This window comes from Malaclemys terrapin, chromosome 10 (assembly GCF_027887155.1).
Source record: "Malaclemys terrapin pileata isolate rMalTer1 chromosome 10, rMalTer1.hap1, whole genome shotgun sequence".
Taxonomy (NCBI): domain Eukaryota; kingdom Metazoa; phylum Chordata; order Testudines; family Emydidae; genus Malaclemys; species Malaclemys terrapin.
In genome coordinates, this window is record NC_071514.1 from 25,156,072 (window position 1) to 25,175,519 (window position 19,448).

At 45.0% G+C, this 19,448-nt stretch overlaps 1 protein-coding gene across 4 annotated transcripts in view; it reads right to left on the minus strand.

The window, feature by feature from the left end:
• Positions 1-19,448, minus strand: part of CCPG1 (cell cycle progression 1) — a 57,880-nt gene that overhangs the window by 29,630 nt on the left and 8,802 nt on the right. For all 4 annotated transcript variants that reach the window (XM_054043027.1, XM_054043026.1, XM_054043024.1 and 1 more), the window contains exon 2: positions 4,551-4,621. In XM_054043027.1, the coding sequence (XP_053899002.1) occupies positions 4,551-4,610 (60 nt within the window). In that variant the 5' untranslated portion in view covers positions 4,611-4,621. The remainder of the gene's footprint in view (positions 1-4,550; positions 4,622-19,448) is intronic.

The window sequence follows — 19,448 nt, forward strand, 5'->3', positions numbered from 1 at the left end:
TTCAGCCACTGGGAAAGTCCCTACCTCTCCCCCACAGGGTTGGGGATGGGAAGGGAAGAGCTCCATCAGGCTACCAACCACTATACTCCGCTAGGACTCACCCGCAGCCAAGGAGAGATCTTCACCACGGGAAACACCTGCACTTGCTGCCATTCTACTTTGCTTCTGCCTGGGGCAAGCATGATTCATGTCACCCTTGCACAAAAGCTCTGTTTCCTGCTGTGAGGGGCTTATGCTGCATCCTTCTGTTCAACCAGATATAGAGCCCCTTCCCTATCTAAATATTCTTTAACCTGTTCTTTCTCTACTTTGGCTTGCATTCCTTCCCAGTTGTTCATATTTCTTGTTCAGTATCTGGTCACCACAAACCATCTTAGTGAAGACTGAAGCAAAATAGGCACTGAACACCTCGGCTTTCTTGATGTCATCAGTTATTAGCTCTCCTTCCCCACAAGTAGAGGACCTACACTTTCCTTCGTCTTTCTCTTGCTACTAAGGTATTTAAAGAACCTCCCTCTTATTGCCTTTTATGTCCCTTGCTAGGAGTAACTCATTTTGGGTCTTAGCATTTCTGATTTTGTTCCTACATGCTCATGCTATTCTTTTGTACTCCTTGTTAGCAATCTGTCCATATTTCCACTTTTTGTAAGATTCCTTTTTGCTTTTCAGGTCATTAAAAGAGCTCCTGATGGAGACATATTTACATCTTACTATTCTTCCTACAGTTTGCAGTTGTGCTTTAATACTGTCTCCTTGAAAAACTGCCAGCACTCCTTTTTCCCTTAGATTTTCTTCCCCTGGGACCTTTGTTAAAAGTCTGCTTTTTTGAAATCCGTTGTCCTTATTCTGCTGCTCTCATTCCCTCCTTACCTTGGAATCATGAAATCTATCGTATTTCATGATCACTTTCACCCAAATTGCCTTCCACCTTCAAATTCGCTACCAATTCATCCTGGTTGGCTAGAATCAAGTCTAAAACAGCCTGACCTCCACTTTCTGGAACACTGAGTTGTTCCCAGTACATTCCAGGAACTTATTGGAAATGATGTATTTTGCCATATTACTTTTCCAACAGATGTCTGAGTAGCTGAAGTTCCCCATTACTACCAGTTTTGGGGATATTTCTGTTTTTTCTAGAAACACATCATCCACCTCCTCTTCCTGATTTGGTGGTCTATAGTAGACACATCCACATCTTACTTAATTTTTAAATTTTAAAAAATTATTAATTTTTGGTGTCAAGTATCAGAGGGGTAGCCGTGTTAGTCTGAATCTGTAAAAAGCAACAGAGGGTCCTGTGGCACCTTTGAGACTAACAGAAGTATTGGGAGCATAAGCTTTCGTGGGTAAGAACCTCACTTCTTCAGATGCAAGTAATGGAAATCTCCAGAGGCAGGTATAAATCAGTGTGGAGATAATGAGGTTAGTTCAATCAGGGAGGGTGAGGTGCTCTGCTAGCAACTGAGGTGTGAACACCAAGGGAGGAGAAACTGCTTCTGTAGTTGGATAGCCATTCACACTGCTAGCAGAGCACCTCACCCTCCCTGATTGAACTAACCTCGTTATCTCCACACTGATTTATACCTGCCTCTGGAGATTTCCATTACTTGCATCTGAAGAAGTGAGGTTCTTACCCACGAAAGCTTATGCTCCCAATACTTCTGTTAGTCTCAAAGGTGCCACAGGACCCTCTGTTAATTTTTGGTGGTGCATTTTGATACTGAGTATAAGAAATCTGAACTTAGGTATTCTAGATCATTCTATTACTTTTTTTTTTTTATGTCCAATACTCATAAGTTCAATTGGTGAATGCCTATTTGTCTGCTAAGAAGAGAGTCCACCACTGTACTCAGCCCTCTGCTTCCAACTGGGTATACCAGGGTCATATGGAGTGCTATGTAGTGGGGCGGCTTTTCCTAGATAAGTCTTCCCTGGGTCGTTTCCTCTTCATCTATTCCATTTTATTCTACTGTACTAATCCTCTTATTCTGCTTTCTCACAGAATAGCCTGTCAAGGACTGTCTGACCTTTAGACTACCTACCTTGTAGCTCCTTCTTAGGCATGAATCTATTTACCTGGTTGTTCCCGACACTAATGAAATATTAGCCCCCCAGCTTTTAACCATTGCCCAGGAGAGCCTTGTTTTTGCTAGGTGGTGTATACGGGAATATAATGAACTAGTATATACTCTATCATAAGCCGGTTCGTTTAGAAGCCGATCCCCCCACCAAGATGGATAAGTAAAAATGGAAAATTTTTATGACCCGTTCGTAAACCAACCCTATAATTCAGGGATCAGCAAACTCTGGCTCCCGGGCCATCAGGATAAGCTGCTGGTGGGCCGAGATGGTTGGTTTACCTTGAGCATCCACAGGCACAGAGGTAAACCTAAGTAAACAAAGTGTCCCGGTGCGTCAGCTGCTTAACCGGCCGGGACAGCAACTGGTGGGGAAATTTGGGGGGGGGGAGAAGCTGGGGGTCAGGGGAGTAACCCCTGTGACCACTCCCCACATGACTCCACCCCTAGTCTGGGAGCCCCACACTCTTCCCATCCCATCCCTTCCCACCTTATCTGGGGAGGTCGAGGGAAGGATGTCTCTGGCCTGGCTGGAGCTGCTCCAGCAGGCTGGGCAGTGCGGCCGCAGCCTGCTCCGGCGGGCCAGACCGGGCGGCACGGCTGCAGCATGTTCCAGCGGACTGGGCTGGGCGACACGGCCACAGCGGGCTCCAGCAGGCCAGGCAGGCAGCGCGGCCACAACCTGCTCTGGGGGCCAGGCCTAGCGGCACGGCTGCAGCCTGCCAGCCCCAGAGCTGCAGCTGCTTCGGAGGCTGGGGGGAGAGCAGCGAGGCCAGAAGCAGAGAGACTCTGGCCCCGCCTCTTCCCTTCTGGCTCTGCTGGCTGTGCTGCCTCTCCTTGCTCCCTCTGTTGGGGGGAGGGGCTGTGTCCCACCTCTCCCTCTCTATACCCATTCATAAGCCGACCCCCTTCTCTGGTGCTTCCCTTTTTTACTAAAAAAATTCGGCTTATGAACGAGTATATACAGTAATTTTAAACCACAGAGAAAATACGGTTTAATTTCTGAACATCACAGAACAATGACAACATTGGAGCTCTTTCTTAGCAGAATTTGGAACAACTCATTGTATTCGTTTATGCTCAATTCATCTTTGGAAGGTTACCATAGCAACCAGACAAGCTAGGGATCTGATTCATTTTTAAAGGAAAGCTTAAATTCTGCAGAAGTTGACGCTATTAACTTGTGAAATATTCTTATTCACTGTGGGCAAGTAGATTTTTCAAACCCTGCAGATGAAGACAGAAGTAGCCAAGGAATTACCATTGAGAACCAGAACCCTGGGTCTGCTTTTTGACATGAACTTTTTGTCCCATAAAGTTATTGCTTCTTTGAATCCCATATCAGAACACATAGTATTTACCTATAACAGCCTTTTTTCCCCTCAAATTTCCCACCATTGCTATTGTGATGACAACAGTTGTACCTGGGGGCTGTAACAGATGACTCAGATGCTCTGTGGACTGGGCACAGATGGGGATGCATAACACACACTGACTAATGGGTTATGCTACCACTGATTCAGCTCGTCTAATAGTAGCAATACAGAAAGTGTTGGTGCAGAAAGAGTGTCAGAGGCCGCTAAAGTTTTTTCCATCATGTCATCTAGATATGTTCTGAAGAGGGTTAGACAATGCAATGGTTAAAACCAGCAGTAGGTACCAGAACCCTGTCTACACGAGCACGCTGATAAACCTCCAGTGGAGCTGAATCAACTCTTACCCAGTATATCTGGAATGCCAAAATACAGAGGACTAATTAGCAACTCCCCATAAAGAGGAGCATCTGACTAAACCCTTGTAAATAGTAACATAAAAGATACTGGTTGACTCAAAGGCCCTTTACCACCACCTTGTTCTCCACTGGATTTTTGGCCTCTTGCCATGGTTTTGCACAGAATGAGGAAAGGAACCCAAGGCTGGAGGTGTGGTCAAAAGCCATTGTTGATGAGGCAAGGTTCAGGCTGCTTGGTGGTAGTAATATAGACCTTGGAGGAACCACTGCACTGTCCACTTCCCACATTAGGTTTAGGGAGAGGAGTAGAAATATGCTGGCAATGGTAAACAAAAGTGCAGATGACATACAACGTTAATGTTTTGGGGGGAAATGCACCAAAGAGAAAATGTGACCAAAACGCTACGAATTTCTTAAAGGGACATCAACTTGAAATCTAATCAGCTTTTTGTTCAGTTGTGTTGTTTTTTTGTTGTTGCTGTCATTGTTTTAAAAGTTAAAGGCTGTATCAGATGCTGTACCAACCCCTCTGCCAAATTCTATAGCTTTGCAATCATATTTTCCAATTTTAAAAAAAATGTTTCTTTCTCCTCTACATCTGTGTGAAATATCCACACAAATGGGAAATTCACTAAATACAGAAGGGAAAAGGTGCAATGGACTACATAGAATAATGTAAACTGGAAAACAAATGTGACTTAAGTTAACCATGTTTGTTAATATTAATTGAGACTAAGTACCTCATGATTTATGACAGTCCAGCCACCAGATGAATCACTGTCACTGGAATTTTCAGACATTTTCAAAGTAGCTGCAAGTGAAAGTAAATCATGTTAGCATGCAACATATATCGTTATTGTAATTTTTTTCTAAAAATAACAATTAAAAATTTATCCAGGTTAGGATATAATACTTTACAATTTACAGAATTGGAATAAACTGGAATAAAAAGAGCAGGTCTGTTTTGAAGAAAAAGGTATACTTTTGTATTTCAGTATTTAAAACTATATTCTTGTAAAGTTAAGTAAATCGAGAGTATATGGACTTTCTATATCAAGACCATGGGCAGTGTTTTCGGCCCTCATGGCTACACACCCCTTTTATCCATCTAAAATGCTCAAAATGTGATGAAAAAACAAAGTGCAATTACATAATATATCCCAAGAATATTTGCTAAAAATAGACAAACAATTAAAGATTAAAGGTAATGCTGAGTGCTTAAGACACCAAGCAACTATAATGAAATCTAATTAAAACCATTACTTGTCATAGCAACTATGCTTCTCTGAGATGACTGCTCATATGAATCCCCAGTGTTTGAAGTCCAGCATGCTCCAAGGAAACAAACTTGGAATCTTTTAGAACAGTGGTTCTCAAATTAGGGCCGCCGCTTGTTCAGGGAGAGCCCCTGGCAGGCCGGGCCGGTTTGTTTACCTGCCGCGTCCGCAGGTTCGGCCGATCGCAGCTCCCAGTGGCCGCGGTTCGCCACTCCAGGCAAATGGGGGCTGCGGGAAGCGGCGGCCAGTACGTCCCTCGGCCCGCGCCACCAGGGGCTTTCCCTGAACAAGCGGCAGCCCTAGTTTGAGAACCACTGTTTTAGAAAGTAAGGTCTATTGGAGTTACTTCCACCCCAACCCTCAAAAACAGGGTACAATCATTCTTCAATTACTTCCACTAAGTAAGAAATCCCTAATAACTCGAAAGAAGTGGGGACTGTGATGTGGGTATAGAAAGTAGATTGATGAGAACAAAACAATTTAAAGGTGGAATTTAGTTACAATAAACTGTGAACTTATAATTGCTGCTATAAGAGAGGGGTTAAGGAATGATTTTCAGAAAAGTACATGTATGGTTGCAATTGATGTTTGTTTATTCCCATTTACCAATAAGATCCTGTTTTCTTCGTTGTTAAAATAATAAGTTTCTAAGCACCACCCAAAAGACTAAAATGAAAACTGTTACAAGTTCTTCATTTTTAGAAAGATCTAATCTACTTAAAAAAGATAAAGTGCTTCAAACTTTATAAACAATGTATACATTTATCACTTCTTAAAAAAACTCCAAGTAATCGGAAAACTATTGAATCACGCTGTATTAGCCATCCAACAGAATGGAAGAGTAAGTTTATGGGATGCCAAGGTTGAATAAAACTTCTACAGAGTGATGATTAAATTGATAACACAAGAAAAGAGAGTCATAATACTTTGGTTCATAAATACGCACTGTTTATCAGAAATTTTGCCAGTTCAAAATATTCCTGATGAGAGTGCAAAAGTAGTATCTCATTTAAACACATTTACTTTACTTATTACTGACCCTGTTGCCTTTATCCCTTTCTATATATTTAACCATATTTAGAAGATATGAACTAAACATGAAACAGAACTCTTTTCAAAGATAAATGTCAACATTACTCCATATGCTTAGCTGTAGCTAGGAATTTACAGGGGGGGGGAAATTACCTAATCTGGCTCCCTATTGGGTTTCTTAATAGTTACATTTGTTCAATCCCTGCAGTCACCGCCAAATTTATTAGCAATTTTATAATATTCCATTTTCTCATTAAATTATGCTAAAATGTTTAGGGTTTCTACAGAGATATGGTAACACTCAGACCTGATCACTGCTAATAGATTAAGAATTCTTAACAATTAACAATTCAGATATCAATTTAGAATACTGAAAAACCAAAATAATTAAATTTTGGTCCATTTTAAAGAAAAGAAATTTACCTAACGCGAAGTACATTCATGCTTTCCATATAGATCCAGAAAGCTACCAGCCAGTCCTTGGCTAACATATTTGGATTACCTAGAGGCCTTATTAAAAAAATCCACTAAAATCAATAGAAAGAGACTCATTAAAATGAATGTGCTTTGGGGTCAGGTACAAGAAGGCTACCAGATCGGATCTAAGTGCTTGTCTACATGGGAGAGTTTAAATCGGATTAAGTCACTAGTCTGGTTTGAAAAAACCTAAGAACACACAACCCCCATTCATTACAGTGAACTAACTCCGCATTTATTGCGAGATCTAGAATCCTCTTTCAAAGTGAAGTAAATTTGCTCCAAATTGAGTTAGTTCGGTTTACTGTTCATGTGCACATAATGCTGCTGTGCATTACTTTGTCAGGCCTCTAATGGCTATCTCACTGTTTTGCGGGTAACCATCACTGACCTGTTTAACTCTGTGCACTTCCTTGCTCTGGTGTGAAGGTGACTGGATGTCTCCACCCATTTAAAAACTGGCAGGGGGGCAGATTTTGGCCATTGGATTTGATTGGTGCACTATTATTCAAGGAGCCTACAACCAGGGCCGGCTCCAGCCACCAGCGCAACAAGCTGGTGCTTGGAAGGGCCATGGAAGGGGGGCGGCATGTCTGAGTCTTCGGCAGCAGGTCCCTCAGTCCCTCTTGGAGGAAAGGACCGGTCGCCGAATTGCTGCTGAAGAATGAAGCGACATGGTAGAGCAGCCGCCGAAGTGCCGCCGATCGTGGCTTTTTTTTTTTCTCTACGCCGCTTGGGGCGGCAAAAAAGCTGGAGCTGGCCCTGCCTACAACATGATTTGTGCAGCTGCTTGGAGCCATGCTGAGACCCTGGATCTCATCACCATGTGGGGAGACAGGAAGTTCTTGTGGTCAGCCACCGGAATAAAGATCTTTTTGTGGACATAGTTAAGCAGATGACTGTGAGGGACCACAACCAGAATGCTGAACAATACAAGAAAAAGAATGAACAGTTTTACCATCTCTGAGATTCCCCCAAGACTGTGAAGAATCTCAGGGAAGGAAAGTCAGAAATGCATATAAAAAAAAATGCTATCATAGTCTCTCTGGAATATTAACAATAACCCACTGTGGGTTTTTCCTACTCTCAACCTATTCCACAAACAGAACCATCTTCCTTTCAAATGGCCAAATGCACGCTTGACTGTCATTCTGCAATTACTGAGGTGGTAAACAGTTCCTTCTTTCTGTCCAAACAGCCTATGGATGGCTTCTTTAACCAGAGAAGCAGAGGATAAGCCGGATCTCCTAGGATCTCCACAACGTTAATGTCCATAATCAATCCTCAAGCAAGACGACTGTATCACATACCCACTGCCTGTGTGTCGGTCTGTAATTATCAGAGGGGTAGCCGTGTTAGTCTGAATCTGTAAAAAGCAACAGAGGGTCCTGTGGCATCTTTGAGACTAACAGAAGTACTGGGAGCATAAGCTTTCGTGGGTAAGAACCTCACTTCTTCAGATGCAAGTAATGGAAATCTCCAGAGGCAGGTATATATCAGTGTGGAGATAACGAGGTTAGTTCAATCAGGGAGGGTGAGGTGCTCTGCTAGCAGTTGAGGTGTGAACACCAAGGGAGGAGAAACTGTTTCTGTAGTTGGATAGCCATTCACAGTCTTTGTTTAATCCTGATCTGATGGTGTCAAATTTGCAAATGAACTGGAGCTCAGCAGTTTCTCTTTGGAGTCTGCTCCTGAAGTTTTTTTGCTGTAAGATGGCTACCTTTACATCTGCTATTGTGTGGCCAGGGAGGTTGAAGTGTTCTCCTACAGGTTTTTGTATATTGCCATTCCTGATATCTGACTTGTGTCCATTTATCCTCTTGCGTAGTGACTGTCCAGTTTGGCCAATGTACATAGCAGAGGGGCATTGCTGGCATATGATGGCATATATAACATTGGTGGACGTGCAGGTGAATGAGCCGGTGATGTTGTAGCTGATCTGGTTAGGTCCAGTGATGGTGTTGCTGGTGTAGATATGTGGGCAGAGTTGGCATTGAGGTTTGTTGCATGGGTTGGTTCCTGAGTCAGAGTTGTTATGGTGCGGTGCGTGGTTGCTGGTGAGAATATGCTTAAGGTTGGCAGGTTGTCTGTGGGCGAGGACTGGCCTGCCTCCCAAGGTCTGTGAAAGTGAGGGATCATTGTCCAGGATGGGTTGTAGATCACTGATGATGCGTTGGAGAGGTTTAAGCTGAGGACTGTAGGTGATGGCCAGTGGAGTTCTGTTGATTTCTCTTCTGGGTCTGTCTTGTAGCAGGAGGCTTCTGGGTACACGTCTGGCTCTGTTGATTTGTTTCTTTATTTCCTTGTGTGGGTATCGTAGTTTTGAGAATGCTTGGTGAAGATCTTGTAGGTGTTGGTCTCTGTCTGAGGGGTTGGAGCAGATGCGATTGTACCTCAGTGCTTGGCTGTAGACGATGGATCGTGTGGTGTGACTGGGGTGGAAGCTGGAGGCATGAAGGTAGGCGTAGCGGTCGGTGGGTTTTCGGTATAGGGTGGTGTTAATGTGGCCATCGCTTATTTGTACGGTGGTGTCCAGGAAGTGGACCTCCCGTGTAGATTGGTCCAGGCTGAGGTCGATGGTGGGGTGGAAGCTGTTGAAAGCATGGTGGAATTCTTCCAGGGTCTCCTTCCCATGGGTCCAGATGATGAACATGTCATCAATATAGCGTAGGTAGAGAAGGGGCATGAGTGGACGAGAGCTGAGGAAGCGTTGTTCCAGGTCAGCCATAAAAATGTTGGCATATTGTGGGGCCATGCGGGTGCCCATAGCGGTGCCACTGGTCTGGAGGTATATATGGTCACCAAATTTGAAATAATTGTGCGTGAGGATAAAGTCACAGAGCTCAGCAATAAGTTGTGCTGTGTCATCATCAGGGATACTGTTCCTGACAGCTTGTATTCCATCTGTATGTGGGATGTTTGTGTAGAGAGCCTCTACATCCATGGTGGCTAGGATGGTGTTTTCTGGGAGGTCACCAATGCATTGTAGTTTTCTCAGGAAATCTGTGGTGTCACGGAGATAGCTGGGAGTGCTGGTGGCGTAGGGTCTGAGTAGGGAGTCCACATATCCAGACAGTCCTTCAGTGAGAGTGCCAATGCCCGAGATGATGGGGCGTCCAGGATTTCCAGGTTTGTGGATCTTAGGTAGTAGATAGAATAATCCCGGTCGGGGCTCTAAGGGTATGTTGATTTGTTCCTGTGTTGGTGTAGGGAGTGTCCTGAGTAGATGGTGCAGTTTCTTAGTGTATTCCTCAGTGGGATCTGAGGAAAGCGGCCTGTAGAATTTGGTATTGGAGAGTTGTCTGGCAGCCTCCTTCTGGTAGTCAGACCTGTTCATGATGACAACAGCACCTCCTTTATCAGCCTCTTTGATGATAATGTCAGGGTGGTTTCTGAGGCTGTGGATGGCCTGTAATTAGGATCTTCCGGATTTCACTGTCCTGTTCCTGTCGCCACTCGCTGATTGCCACTGGACTTTTGAGTTATGCAAATGTTATCTTCCCAAAAACTGGAAGATGCCTGTGAGGGACTTTTTTTAAAGTGTGTGGGGAAGGATAGTTCAGTGGTTTGAGCATTGGCCTGCTAAACCCAGGGTTGAGAGTTCAATCCTTGAGGGGGCCATTTAGGGATTTGGGGATTTAGTTGGTCCTGCTTTGAGCAGGGGGTTGGACTAGATGACCTCCTGAGGTCCCTTCCAACCCTAATAATCTATGATTCTATGACTGGTGCACAACAGTCACCACACTATCCTTGACAGATAGAGGATTTGAAACCAATGGCATGGACACCATGACGATTGGAGATCCTTTATCTGCTGCAGCCTTCATCCACCTTCACAGCCGTTGTAACATTACACAACAGTTTCACCTCCATTGTACAGTTATCCTCCGTCTGCGCTGCTGTTAGGGACTTCTTGGACCACGCTTTGTCTGGAACCTCGCCCTTGACCGTTCTGCCATGGGTAGCCCTAAGGGAGTACATAACTCCAGACAGCATCGCTCTCGTCATTGAGACACATAAGCCTCTCCACTACTACAAGGTGGTAATCCATGGAGAGGATTGGGTCGAGCATCTCCGCAGCTGCACCCACGACTGAGCAGTCCTTTTTAGGGTCTACTCTGCTCACCCCATATGGGAGGGGGGTTAGAAAAGGTACCCTAAATATAGTCTTGCCTCTGTTTTTCCTGGCTGGATAGCCGCATCCAACAGGATCACCACCTCAGCGGTCGAAAACGTAAGAAACTTTCAAATTTGGAACGTACGTACCCTGACGGACAACTCAAATACGACCGACCAGAGCCATGTACAGCCATTATTGCTTGGGAATTGAGTCGGTTTAACATCAATATTGCTGCTTAGTCTGAAACTAGAAGAGCTGATGAAGGACAGCTGAGGGAGGAGAAAGGAGGGTACACCTACTTCTGGAAGGGAAAATCTATAGATGAATCCTGATTGCATGGAGTGGGCTTTGCTATAAAGAACAAGCTCGTAAGGTACCTCTCTGACGTACCAGCTGGCATCAATGAGCGGTTTATGACACTCCAATTGAGGCTCACCAAAAATCAACAGGCAACTATTGTGAGCGCTTATGCACCAACACTGGATGCCGATGAGAATGTAAAGGAAGATTTTTATTCTCAGTTGGAAACCATTTTATCGGAGACCCCTACAAAAGACAAGGTCATCCTTCTGGGGGATTTCAATGCACGTGTTGGACAAGACTCAGACCTGTGGAAAGGAACAATCGGGAAAGAAGGAATTGGCAAAAGCAATTCAAATGAAATTCTGTTCCTGACCAAGTGTGCTGAACATTAACTTACAGTCTTTTCTGACAAAAGGAAAAGTTCAAAACATCTTGGAGACACCCACAGTCAAAGCACTGCCATCTCCTCAACTATGTCATAGTTCGTGCCCGAAATCGTAGTGACGTACTTCTCACAAGAGCAATAACAAGTGCTGATGACTGTTGGACTGATCATCACCTTATTTAATCCACAATGAAAATTAAGATCGCTCCCAAATGGAGGCTGCAAAAGAAGCAGGTTAGGCGCAAGTTGAAGGTTCAAGATTTGAAGGACCCTATTAAGCATGACCACTTCCAAGCAGTATTAGAAGAAAAGCTCCCATCAGAGTTTCCAGAAGAAATTGAGGAACATTGGAGCCAGTTGAAAGCAGTAATCATCAATGCCTGTGAAGAAACCATAGGCTACCACACCAGAAAACATCAGGACTGGTTTGATGAGAATGATGCAGAAATTGAGCAACTCATCAACAAGAAGAGAATGGCATTTCATGGTTGGCAGAATGACATAAATTGACATAAATATAAAGAGAGAAGCCCATGCCAAGGCGAGGGCGGAAGTCCAACGTAAAACCAGAGAACTCAACAACAAATGGTGGACTGGGAAAACGCAAGAACTCCAACATCTCGCAGATATCCACAATACATGTGGTTTCTTTAGTGTTACCAAGGCTCTTTATGGGCCAATTTGCCATGGTATGAATCCTCTTCGCTCTAAGGACGAAACCACATGTCTGAAGGACAACAAAGCCATCAATTCTCGCTGGAAAGAACATTTTGAAGATCTCCTTAACCGTAATTCTATGGTTGCAGATGAAATCCTTGAGCAAATCCCTCAACAACCATTTAGGGATGAGCTCAGAGACCCTCCCAATTTGTATGAGGTACACAATGTCACCAAGCAGAAGAAGAACAAGGCAGCATGTCTCGATGGGATTCCTGCTGAAATCTTTAAAGACGGTGGACCAGAGCTAATTTGGCAGCTTTATCAGCTTATCCTTAAAATCTGGATAAAGGAGGAAATACCCAGGGATGCCCTGATTGTCACCCTCTACAAGAAAGGGGATAAGGTGGACAGTGGAAATTATCGTGGTACCTCCCTCCTAGCCACTGGAGGCAAAGTTATGGCGCGGATCCTTGCAATCCGCCTTCTGCCCCGTCAGAAGAAATTTTACCAGAGTCACAGAGTGGTTTCCGACCACGCTGTGGAACTGTGGACAGCACGGTAGCTGCAAGAAAAGTGTCGGGAGCAAAACCAACCACTGTACATGGCTTTTATTGATCTAACTAAAGCCTTTGATTCAATGAATCGCTGTGCCCTCTGGATTGTACTTTCCAAGATTGATGTATTTGTCAGGACATCCAATGTCCTAAAATTGCTTCATGATAACATGAAAGCGACTGTTCTGAGCAGCAATGGCTCTCAGAGTGAACCTTTCAGAGTACAAACAGGAGTCAAACAGGGCTGTATCATCGCTCCAACCATGTTTGCGGTTTTTATTGCCATCATTCTTTACCTAATTGCTGGGAAGTTTACAGATGGCGTCGAAATCCTTTACAGAATGGACGGAAAGCTGTTCAGGCTTAGCAGACTGAAAGCCAAGAGTAAGATCTTCACAACATCTATTGTGGAACTTCAGTATGCTGTTGACAACGCAATCTTTGCCCACTCAGAGAAAGATCTTCAAACTATATTGAATGTGTTTGTCGATACTTACGCATGTCTTGGCTTCACTCTTAATATTGAGAAGACTAAAGTGCTCTATCAGCCCTCTCCAAATGAAGTATTACATGCCCCATCTATCAAAATCAATGGAGTGGCACTGGAGAATGTCGATCATTTCCTCTACCTTGGAAGTCATCTTTCATCCAAGGCAGATATTGATGCAGAAATTCAACACTGCCTGAGCTGTGCCAGTGTAGCTTTTTCTCGTTTACGGCACAGGGTTTTTGAAGATCATAACATTCGAACAGACACCAAGCTTCTTGTTTATCAAGCCGTTATTCTCCCAACACTGTAGTTTGGGTCCAAAACTTGGACAACCTATAGACACCACTTGAAAGTACTTGAATGGCACCCATCAACGCTCCCTTCATAAGATTCTGAAGATCAAATGGGAAGACAGGCGCACCAACATTAATGTTCTGGAAGAGGCAAAGACCACCAGTATCGAGGCAATGATCATCCGTCAGCAATTCCGCTGGACTGGTCACGTTGTCTGGATGCCAGACCATCACCTCCCAAAACAGGTCCTGTTCTCTCAGCTGAAAGAAGGGCATCATAATGTGGGTGGACAACGGAAGCATTGTAAGGACTTGCTGGAGGACAACCTAAAAAAGTGTAATATTGACACTGACACTTGGGAGATACTTGCCCAGGATCACTTAAAATGGAGTGAAGTACTAAATGATGGTCCCCTGCACTTTAAACTTGCTCGCCAACAAGCTGAAGAGGACAAGAGGCACAGGAGGAAGGACAGACTGGCTTCCAGTCATGGTCAACAGCCTCCCGCTGAGCCTGAAAACATCTGCCCTCATTGTAATAGAATCTGTGGTTCAAGGATTGGCCTTATTAGCCACCTGAGGACCCATAACTCCCATGGAAGATGAATTGGTTGGCTATGGAGTGGTAACATTCAGGTGTGGTCAGCTTCCACATGGTAATGGCAACCCACTTCTCCACAGGTATGGATCACCAGCTGCGTACTCCTGGGTTAGTTCAGCCCATTAAAAAGGTTGCCTTCCCCACCCTGTAATCTCTCAACACTGTTGGTCATCCCAGATCCACAGAATGATGTTTTCCCACTAATCTATGCTGGTTTCCCAAACCTCAAAATAGCACTGCAGTGTGAAGCTGCTCCAAGATCCACTCTTCTACTATCAGTAGTTCTTCTTTTTTCCCTTGTCCTCATCCCACTTCCTCCCACACTGAAACTGCCAGTGGAGGAGCTGCTGCCATCACCACATCATCTGCTTGACAGTGCAGTGGACAGAGTCAAAGCCAAATTCATCTGCTTTGAGAGGTGAACTACAGCCCAAACAGCCTCTACATATTTGCAGTTGCTAGAGTAGAAACATGGAGCATTGTCAGGTCCATGCTGGCAGTAGTCGAAAATGGCACTAGTCTACCCAGACAGGAAAAATGGAGCAGAGGCAATGGAAATATGGAATTTTAAAAAATTTGAACCCACGTGGCTTCTGCTATATATCCCACAATTAACAGCGAGAAAAATCCCAGGATACACACTACTCAGCAGCAAAGCAACAGATCCCAGGATGTCCAACCAAGAATACCATGTGTTTAGTACACAGCCAGCTGCTGCCATGCGAACACACAATAAGAACTGAAAGACAGCAGATGACCTATATGCATGCTATTACTTTGTCTTGGATATTATGAGTTACCTGATGTACCTCAAAAAGCTGCAGATTAACTCCACAGCACAGACAAGCCCTTATAGGCCTGGACAAATAAACTTTAGTCAATAGTGAGATCCTATTCTCTGATGCCACGTCTTTTGGATGTAGTTGGTGGTCTCCTTCAAACCTTCTCCTTCTACACTTAATCTTTTTCCTCTTTGAGTGGCCAGGAAGGAAACATTTTCTTTTTTACACTGTGTAGTGTGTTGGTATACCAAACAATGCATGACCACATGGCAACAATTGCTATTCAGGATTCTGATGAGATCATAAAACATGTGTGTTGTCTCATCAGATCATTCAGATGCAATTATATAAAACTAACAGTCATCTTTTGGGTGAAGGTGACTATCAACATCAGCACTTGCAGGGAGTGCACTTGCATGTCTTTGACAATTTTCTTGGCTAAAATCCAATAAACAACACTGGTGATCTCAGATACCCAAGTCTGAGGCTTCGTATCCAAGACCACATCACAGAAGGAAATATATATTTTTGTATTAATATTACTATACATTTCAAATCTCAAGTTTGCTTTTCCCACAACAAGCCCCTCATTATCAGTGGAACACATTAAATGCATACCTTACTTCAAGATTGTAGCTTAAAAGGGCACTCAAATGGTTGACATATTGTAAGACTGGTTTCTTCACAGTAATTTTCCCTGTACTCAGCAGTCCATAATGTATTAGAGTAACAAATTTAAAGATGCTAGCTCAAAAGGAACACATTTTAGATACATGTTACTGCAAGATTTTCTCAATACATGGACAGCACAGCTGCTCCACCAAGTATCTGAACCAAAACTATGCTGGTGGATTTAGAAAAGATGGGAGAGAAAGGAGAACAGGAAAAGAGGGAGCAATTAGAGAATGGGAGGACAGAAGGAAGAGGAAAATTAGACCAGTTGAGTGACTTTGTGGAAATCCTCTGTCTTGTAATGTAGGAAGCCTGAGTTAGTGTCTCAATCCTGGTCTTTCACTTCTGAAACATGGGCTAGGAAAGCTGTGGTGACCACTTTCTCAAACATGGGTGTGGGAGGCAATGCCTTGTATAATTCTACCGCAACCCCACCACCATAAATAGTCTCCAGTCTTCCTGGGCTATAAGGACTATAGCCACAAGATGTAGTCCTGTAAGGTGGAAATCTAAGAGTTCCAAAAGCTTAAAAAATGGGGGAACCTTACGGCTTCCAAGAGAAGACTTATAGGAAATAAAACAATGTCATGGTCTGACAGAAAATGGAGATCCCGATTCTTCTATCATCTAAGATCCAGATGTGCCTAGTTGTGGTAGGAATAGCCATCTGTAGCCAGGTGGCTACCTGCTCCAGCCCTGACAGAGTTAAAACCAGCCCAGGAAGAGGGTTGGGGGGCTGGGAGAACAGCCCAGGCTGAGTGGGAAGCAGGCTCAACTGGGGCCACGCCCCAATCAGGGCCCAGCTGGCCCTATAAAGGCTGGGAGCCAGGAGCTCAGACAGTCTCTCTCTGCTTGTAGAGAGAGAAGGGTCTGGCTGCAAGGGAGCTGAGCAGGGTACTGGGAGTGGAGCAGAGCTGGGGAGCTCCAGCCTGGAAAACCCCTAGGCTGTGGGCCTAGCTGAGGGCCTAAGACCAGTACCGGAGCTGCAGAGGGGCAGCCCAGCTATAGAGAGAGGCAGCAGGTCCAGCCCAACCTTGCCTGTGATGGGTGGCATATACTGCAGTCTGCCCCAGGGAGTGGGGCTAGAAGGTGACTGGCAGTAGCAGTACCTGAGGTGAGGTGGGGTTACTGGGGGGGAAGAGACCCTTCAGAGGGGCAGAAACCCAGTTAAGGAGGGACACGGGGGGCCAGAGTGAGGTAAGGCAGATCACTGGCCTGCAGAGGGTGCTCCTGGCTGGAAAATGAGCTAATTCCTGAAGATGACCAGCAGGAGGCGCCACAGGGGTGAGTCCAACTCCTTACACCATGCAGAAAGACAGACAAGATGCCAAGTATGTGGTTTACTTAGGCTGCAATGCTATTAACTCATCTAGGAACTAACAATAAATTACAGTGCAGGTTATCACTCCTTTCTTAATTGCTTCTACCTGTTTGAAAAATGTCATCAGCCCACCCCCACTCCAAACCTGGTCCCATCCCATTACCAGGACCCCCACCACCCTTCCCCATATGACTGTTAAGGGAACTAGAGAAAAAGGGTTCGCTCCTAGCTGTACCACAAAGTAGGAGCCCCAACCTCCATTCCTCAGCTTATTTAGAGGATGCTTTCCCCTAAACTGCCTTCCTACTCCAGTTTATCAGGGAATCATGCCACCTATGGAACAAATAACTGCTCATGACACCTGTGCTAATTCCAGCGAAGGAGGGCTCTGGCTGGAGGAACACGTGTTTATAGATCTCACCTTCCCCAGGTGCACAAAGGCCCAGTGGCCTCCCTGAGCCTTTTCCAGTCAGCCCTTAGCCCAGGTGATATCACCCTGTCCCTCCATCCTCAGGGATGGAGGACCCTTAAGGGGGCCATGACCCCTTTCTTCCCACTGACCAAAGTCTCCCCCATCATTCAAGAGTGCAGGGAGTGCATTAGAACACCAAGAAAAAGCTGCGATCAAGCATGCATAATAAAAACATTTTACATGTTAATCTGTCATACTAACATCCTCTCAAAGCAGCAAAAGAGCCAACAGGGGTTGTGCAAACCCAGTAGCATTGTGACCAGATGTGCAGGGACACAGCACCACTCAGGTTTGCCCCAGCTGCCTCTCTGTCATGATCCAGGGGCAGCCAGGCCAAGCATGAGTGGCAGTGTGACCCCTTGTGCCAAGCTGAAACACCCTGAGTGGAGAGCTGGGCCCAGCCCCATGGGACAGGAACCATTGCGATGGGCTCACTCTCCAACAACCCCCACAAAGCCTCCCTTCAGTGGTAATTTTTTTTTTTTGCAGGGGTTGGGGGGAGGAGCACAGTTTCATATTTTGCCCTGGGCACCCAAACACCTATGTGCAGCCCTGAACTTAAAAGAAAGAAGTTAAATTCAAGAACAAAATTAACAAAATTAACAAATACCAAAACTATTAAACTTGCTTTTATTAAAGTCTTTTAATACTTAAGACACTAAGATTTTATTTTATTTTTTTTATTCTGTTCCATCATAGTCTTTTGGGCAATACAAGTTATAATAACTATTACTAATTTCCTTGTCTTGCAGTGATCATAAGGGGTACCTAATTTATATACTTTGAAAATGAAGTCCGCAAAAGATGCATAGTAAGGGCAGTTATAGTACAAGTGGACTGACTTAGATGAACCATATAAGGGTGAAAGAGTACATTCAGAGCTTGTCTACACTACCAGGTTTTGTTGACAAAACTTATGTCAACACACAAAATTCAACAAAACAAAAATTGCCAAAAGGTGTTCTCACTTGCTCCCTCTGTCAACAAATCATGTCCACATTGGGGACACCATCAGCAGCAGGGTGAGCAATGCACTGTGGGTATGTATCCCACAGTGCAGTGTTGTGGGAAGGAAGAACTGATCACTGCGCATCTTGGGATTCTCTCCAAGTTCTCTCACAGCCCCCTCAGCTGTGGAGAGCAGCATCATGAGCAGCTCTGGGAGCTCCCAGTGCGGAGGAATGGCAAAGCAGCACAGCAGTCAGTCCCCCTCCCCCTGCAGCAGCAGTCTGCCTGCTGCTGTGTTCCTAGTGCAGGGCAGAACAGGAGCTTTCCAATAACTTGCTCTTTGCTTGTTCCCCAAAGAGAGCAGCACACAGATACTTCCCAGAACTTTGAAAGGGGAAGGGTGCATGCCAAAACACTGAGCAGACCAATCAGGGCAGGCATAGGTGGGATACTGGCAGAAACCAGTTCTGTCGACAAAACAATCAGTAGTGTCTACACTGGCTCTTTGTCGACAATAAAGGGAGGAGAAGAGACAAAAGTCTAGAGGTGGCCAGCCTGAGAAGGAGCCAGAATTTACCAATGTACGTTGCCAAAGAGCCACAGTAATACATCAGCAGCCCCCCATCAGCTCTCCCCTGCCCCCCGCTCCCAGAGCCTCCTGCCCATCGGCAGCCCTGCCAATCAGTGCCTCCCCACACCTCCTGATCAGCTGTTTCTTGGCGTGCAGATGGCTGGGGGGGAGGGAGAGGGGAGGAATGAGGACATAGCCAGCTCAGGGGAGGGAGCAGGAAGGGGTGGAATGGGGGTAGGGCCTGTGGCAGAGTCCGGGGTTGAACAGTGAGCACCCCCTGGCACATTGGAAAGTTGCCGCCTGTAGCTCCAGCCCCGGAGTCGGTGCCTATACAAGGAGCCTCATATTAACTTCTGAAGAGCCACATATGGCTCCAGAGCCGCAGGTTGGCCACCCCTGCTAAAGTCTCTCGGAGGGGTGGAAGTTTTTTGTCGCCAAAACTGGGCATTTTTCGCAACAGAAGTCCCATTGCAATGTGTACGCTCTTGCTATTTGTTGCCAAAAGGCAGGTTTTGGTGACAAAACTTGCCAGTGTAGACAAGCCCTTAGTCTCCACAGACCATTAAACATTTGATTTCCCTGCTGGGACTGCCAACAATTGTTCCAATAACCAACTGTGAAGTGGATACCCAGCAATTTCAAAGCAAACTGAAACAACTCATTTCATACAGACCAAAGAG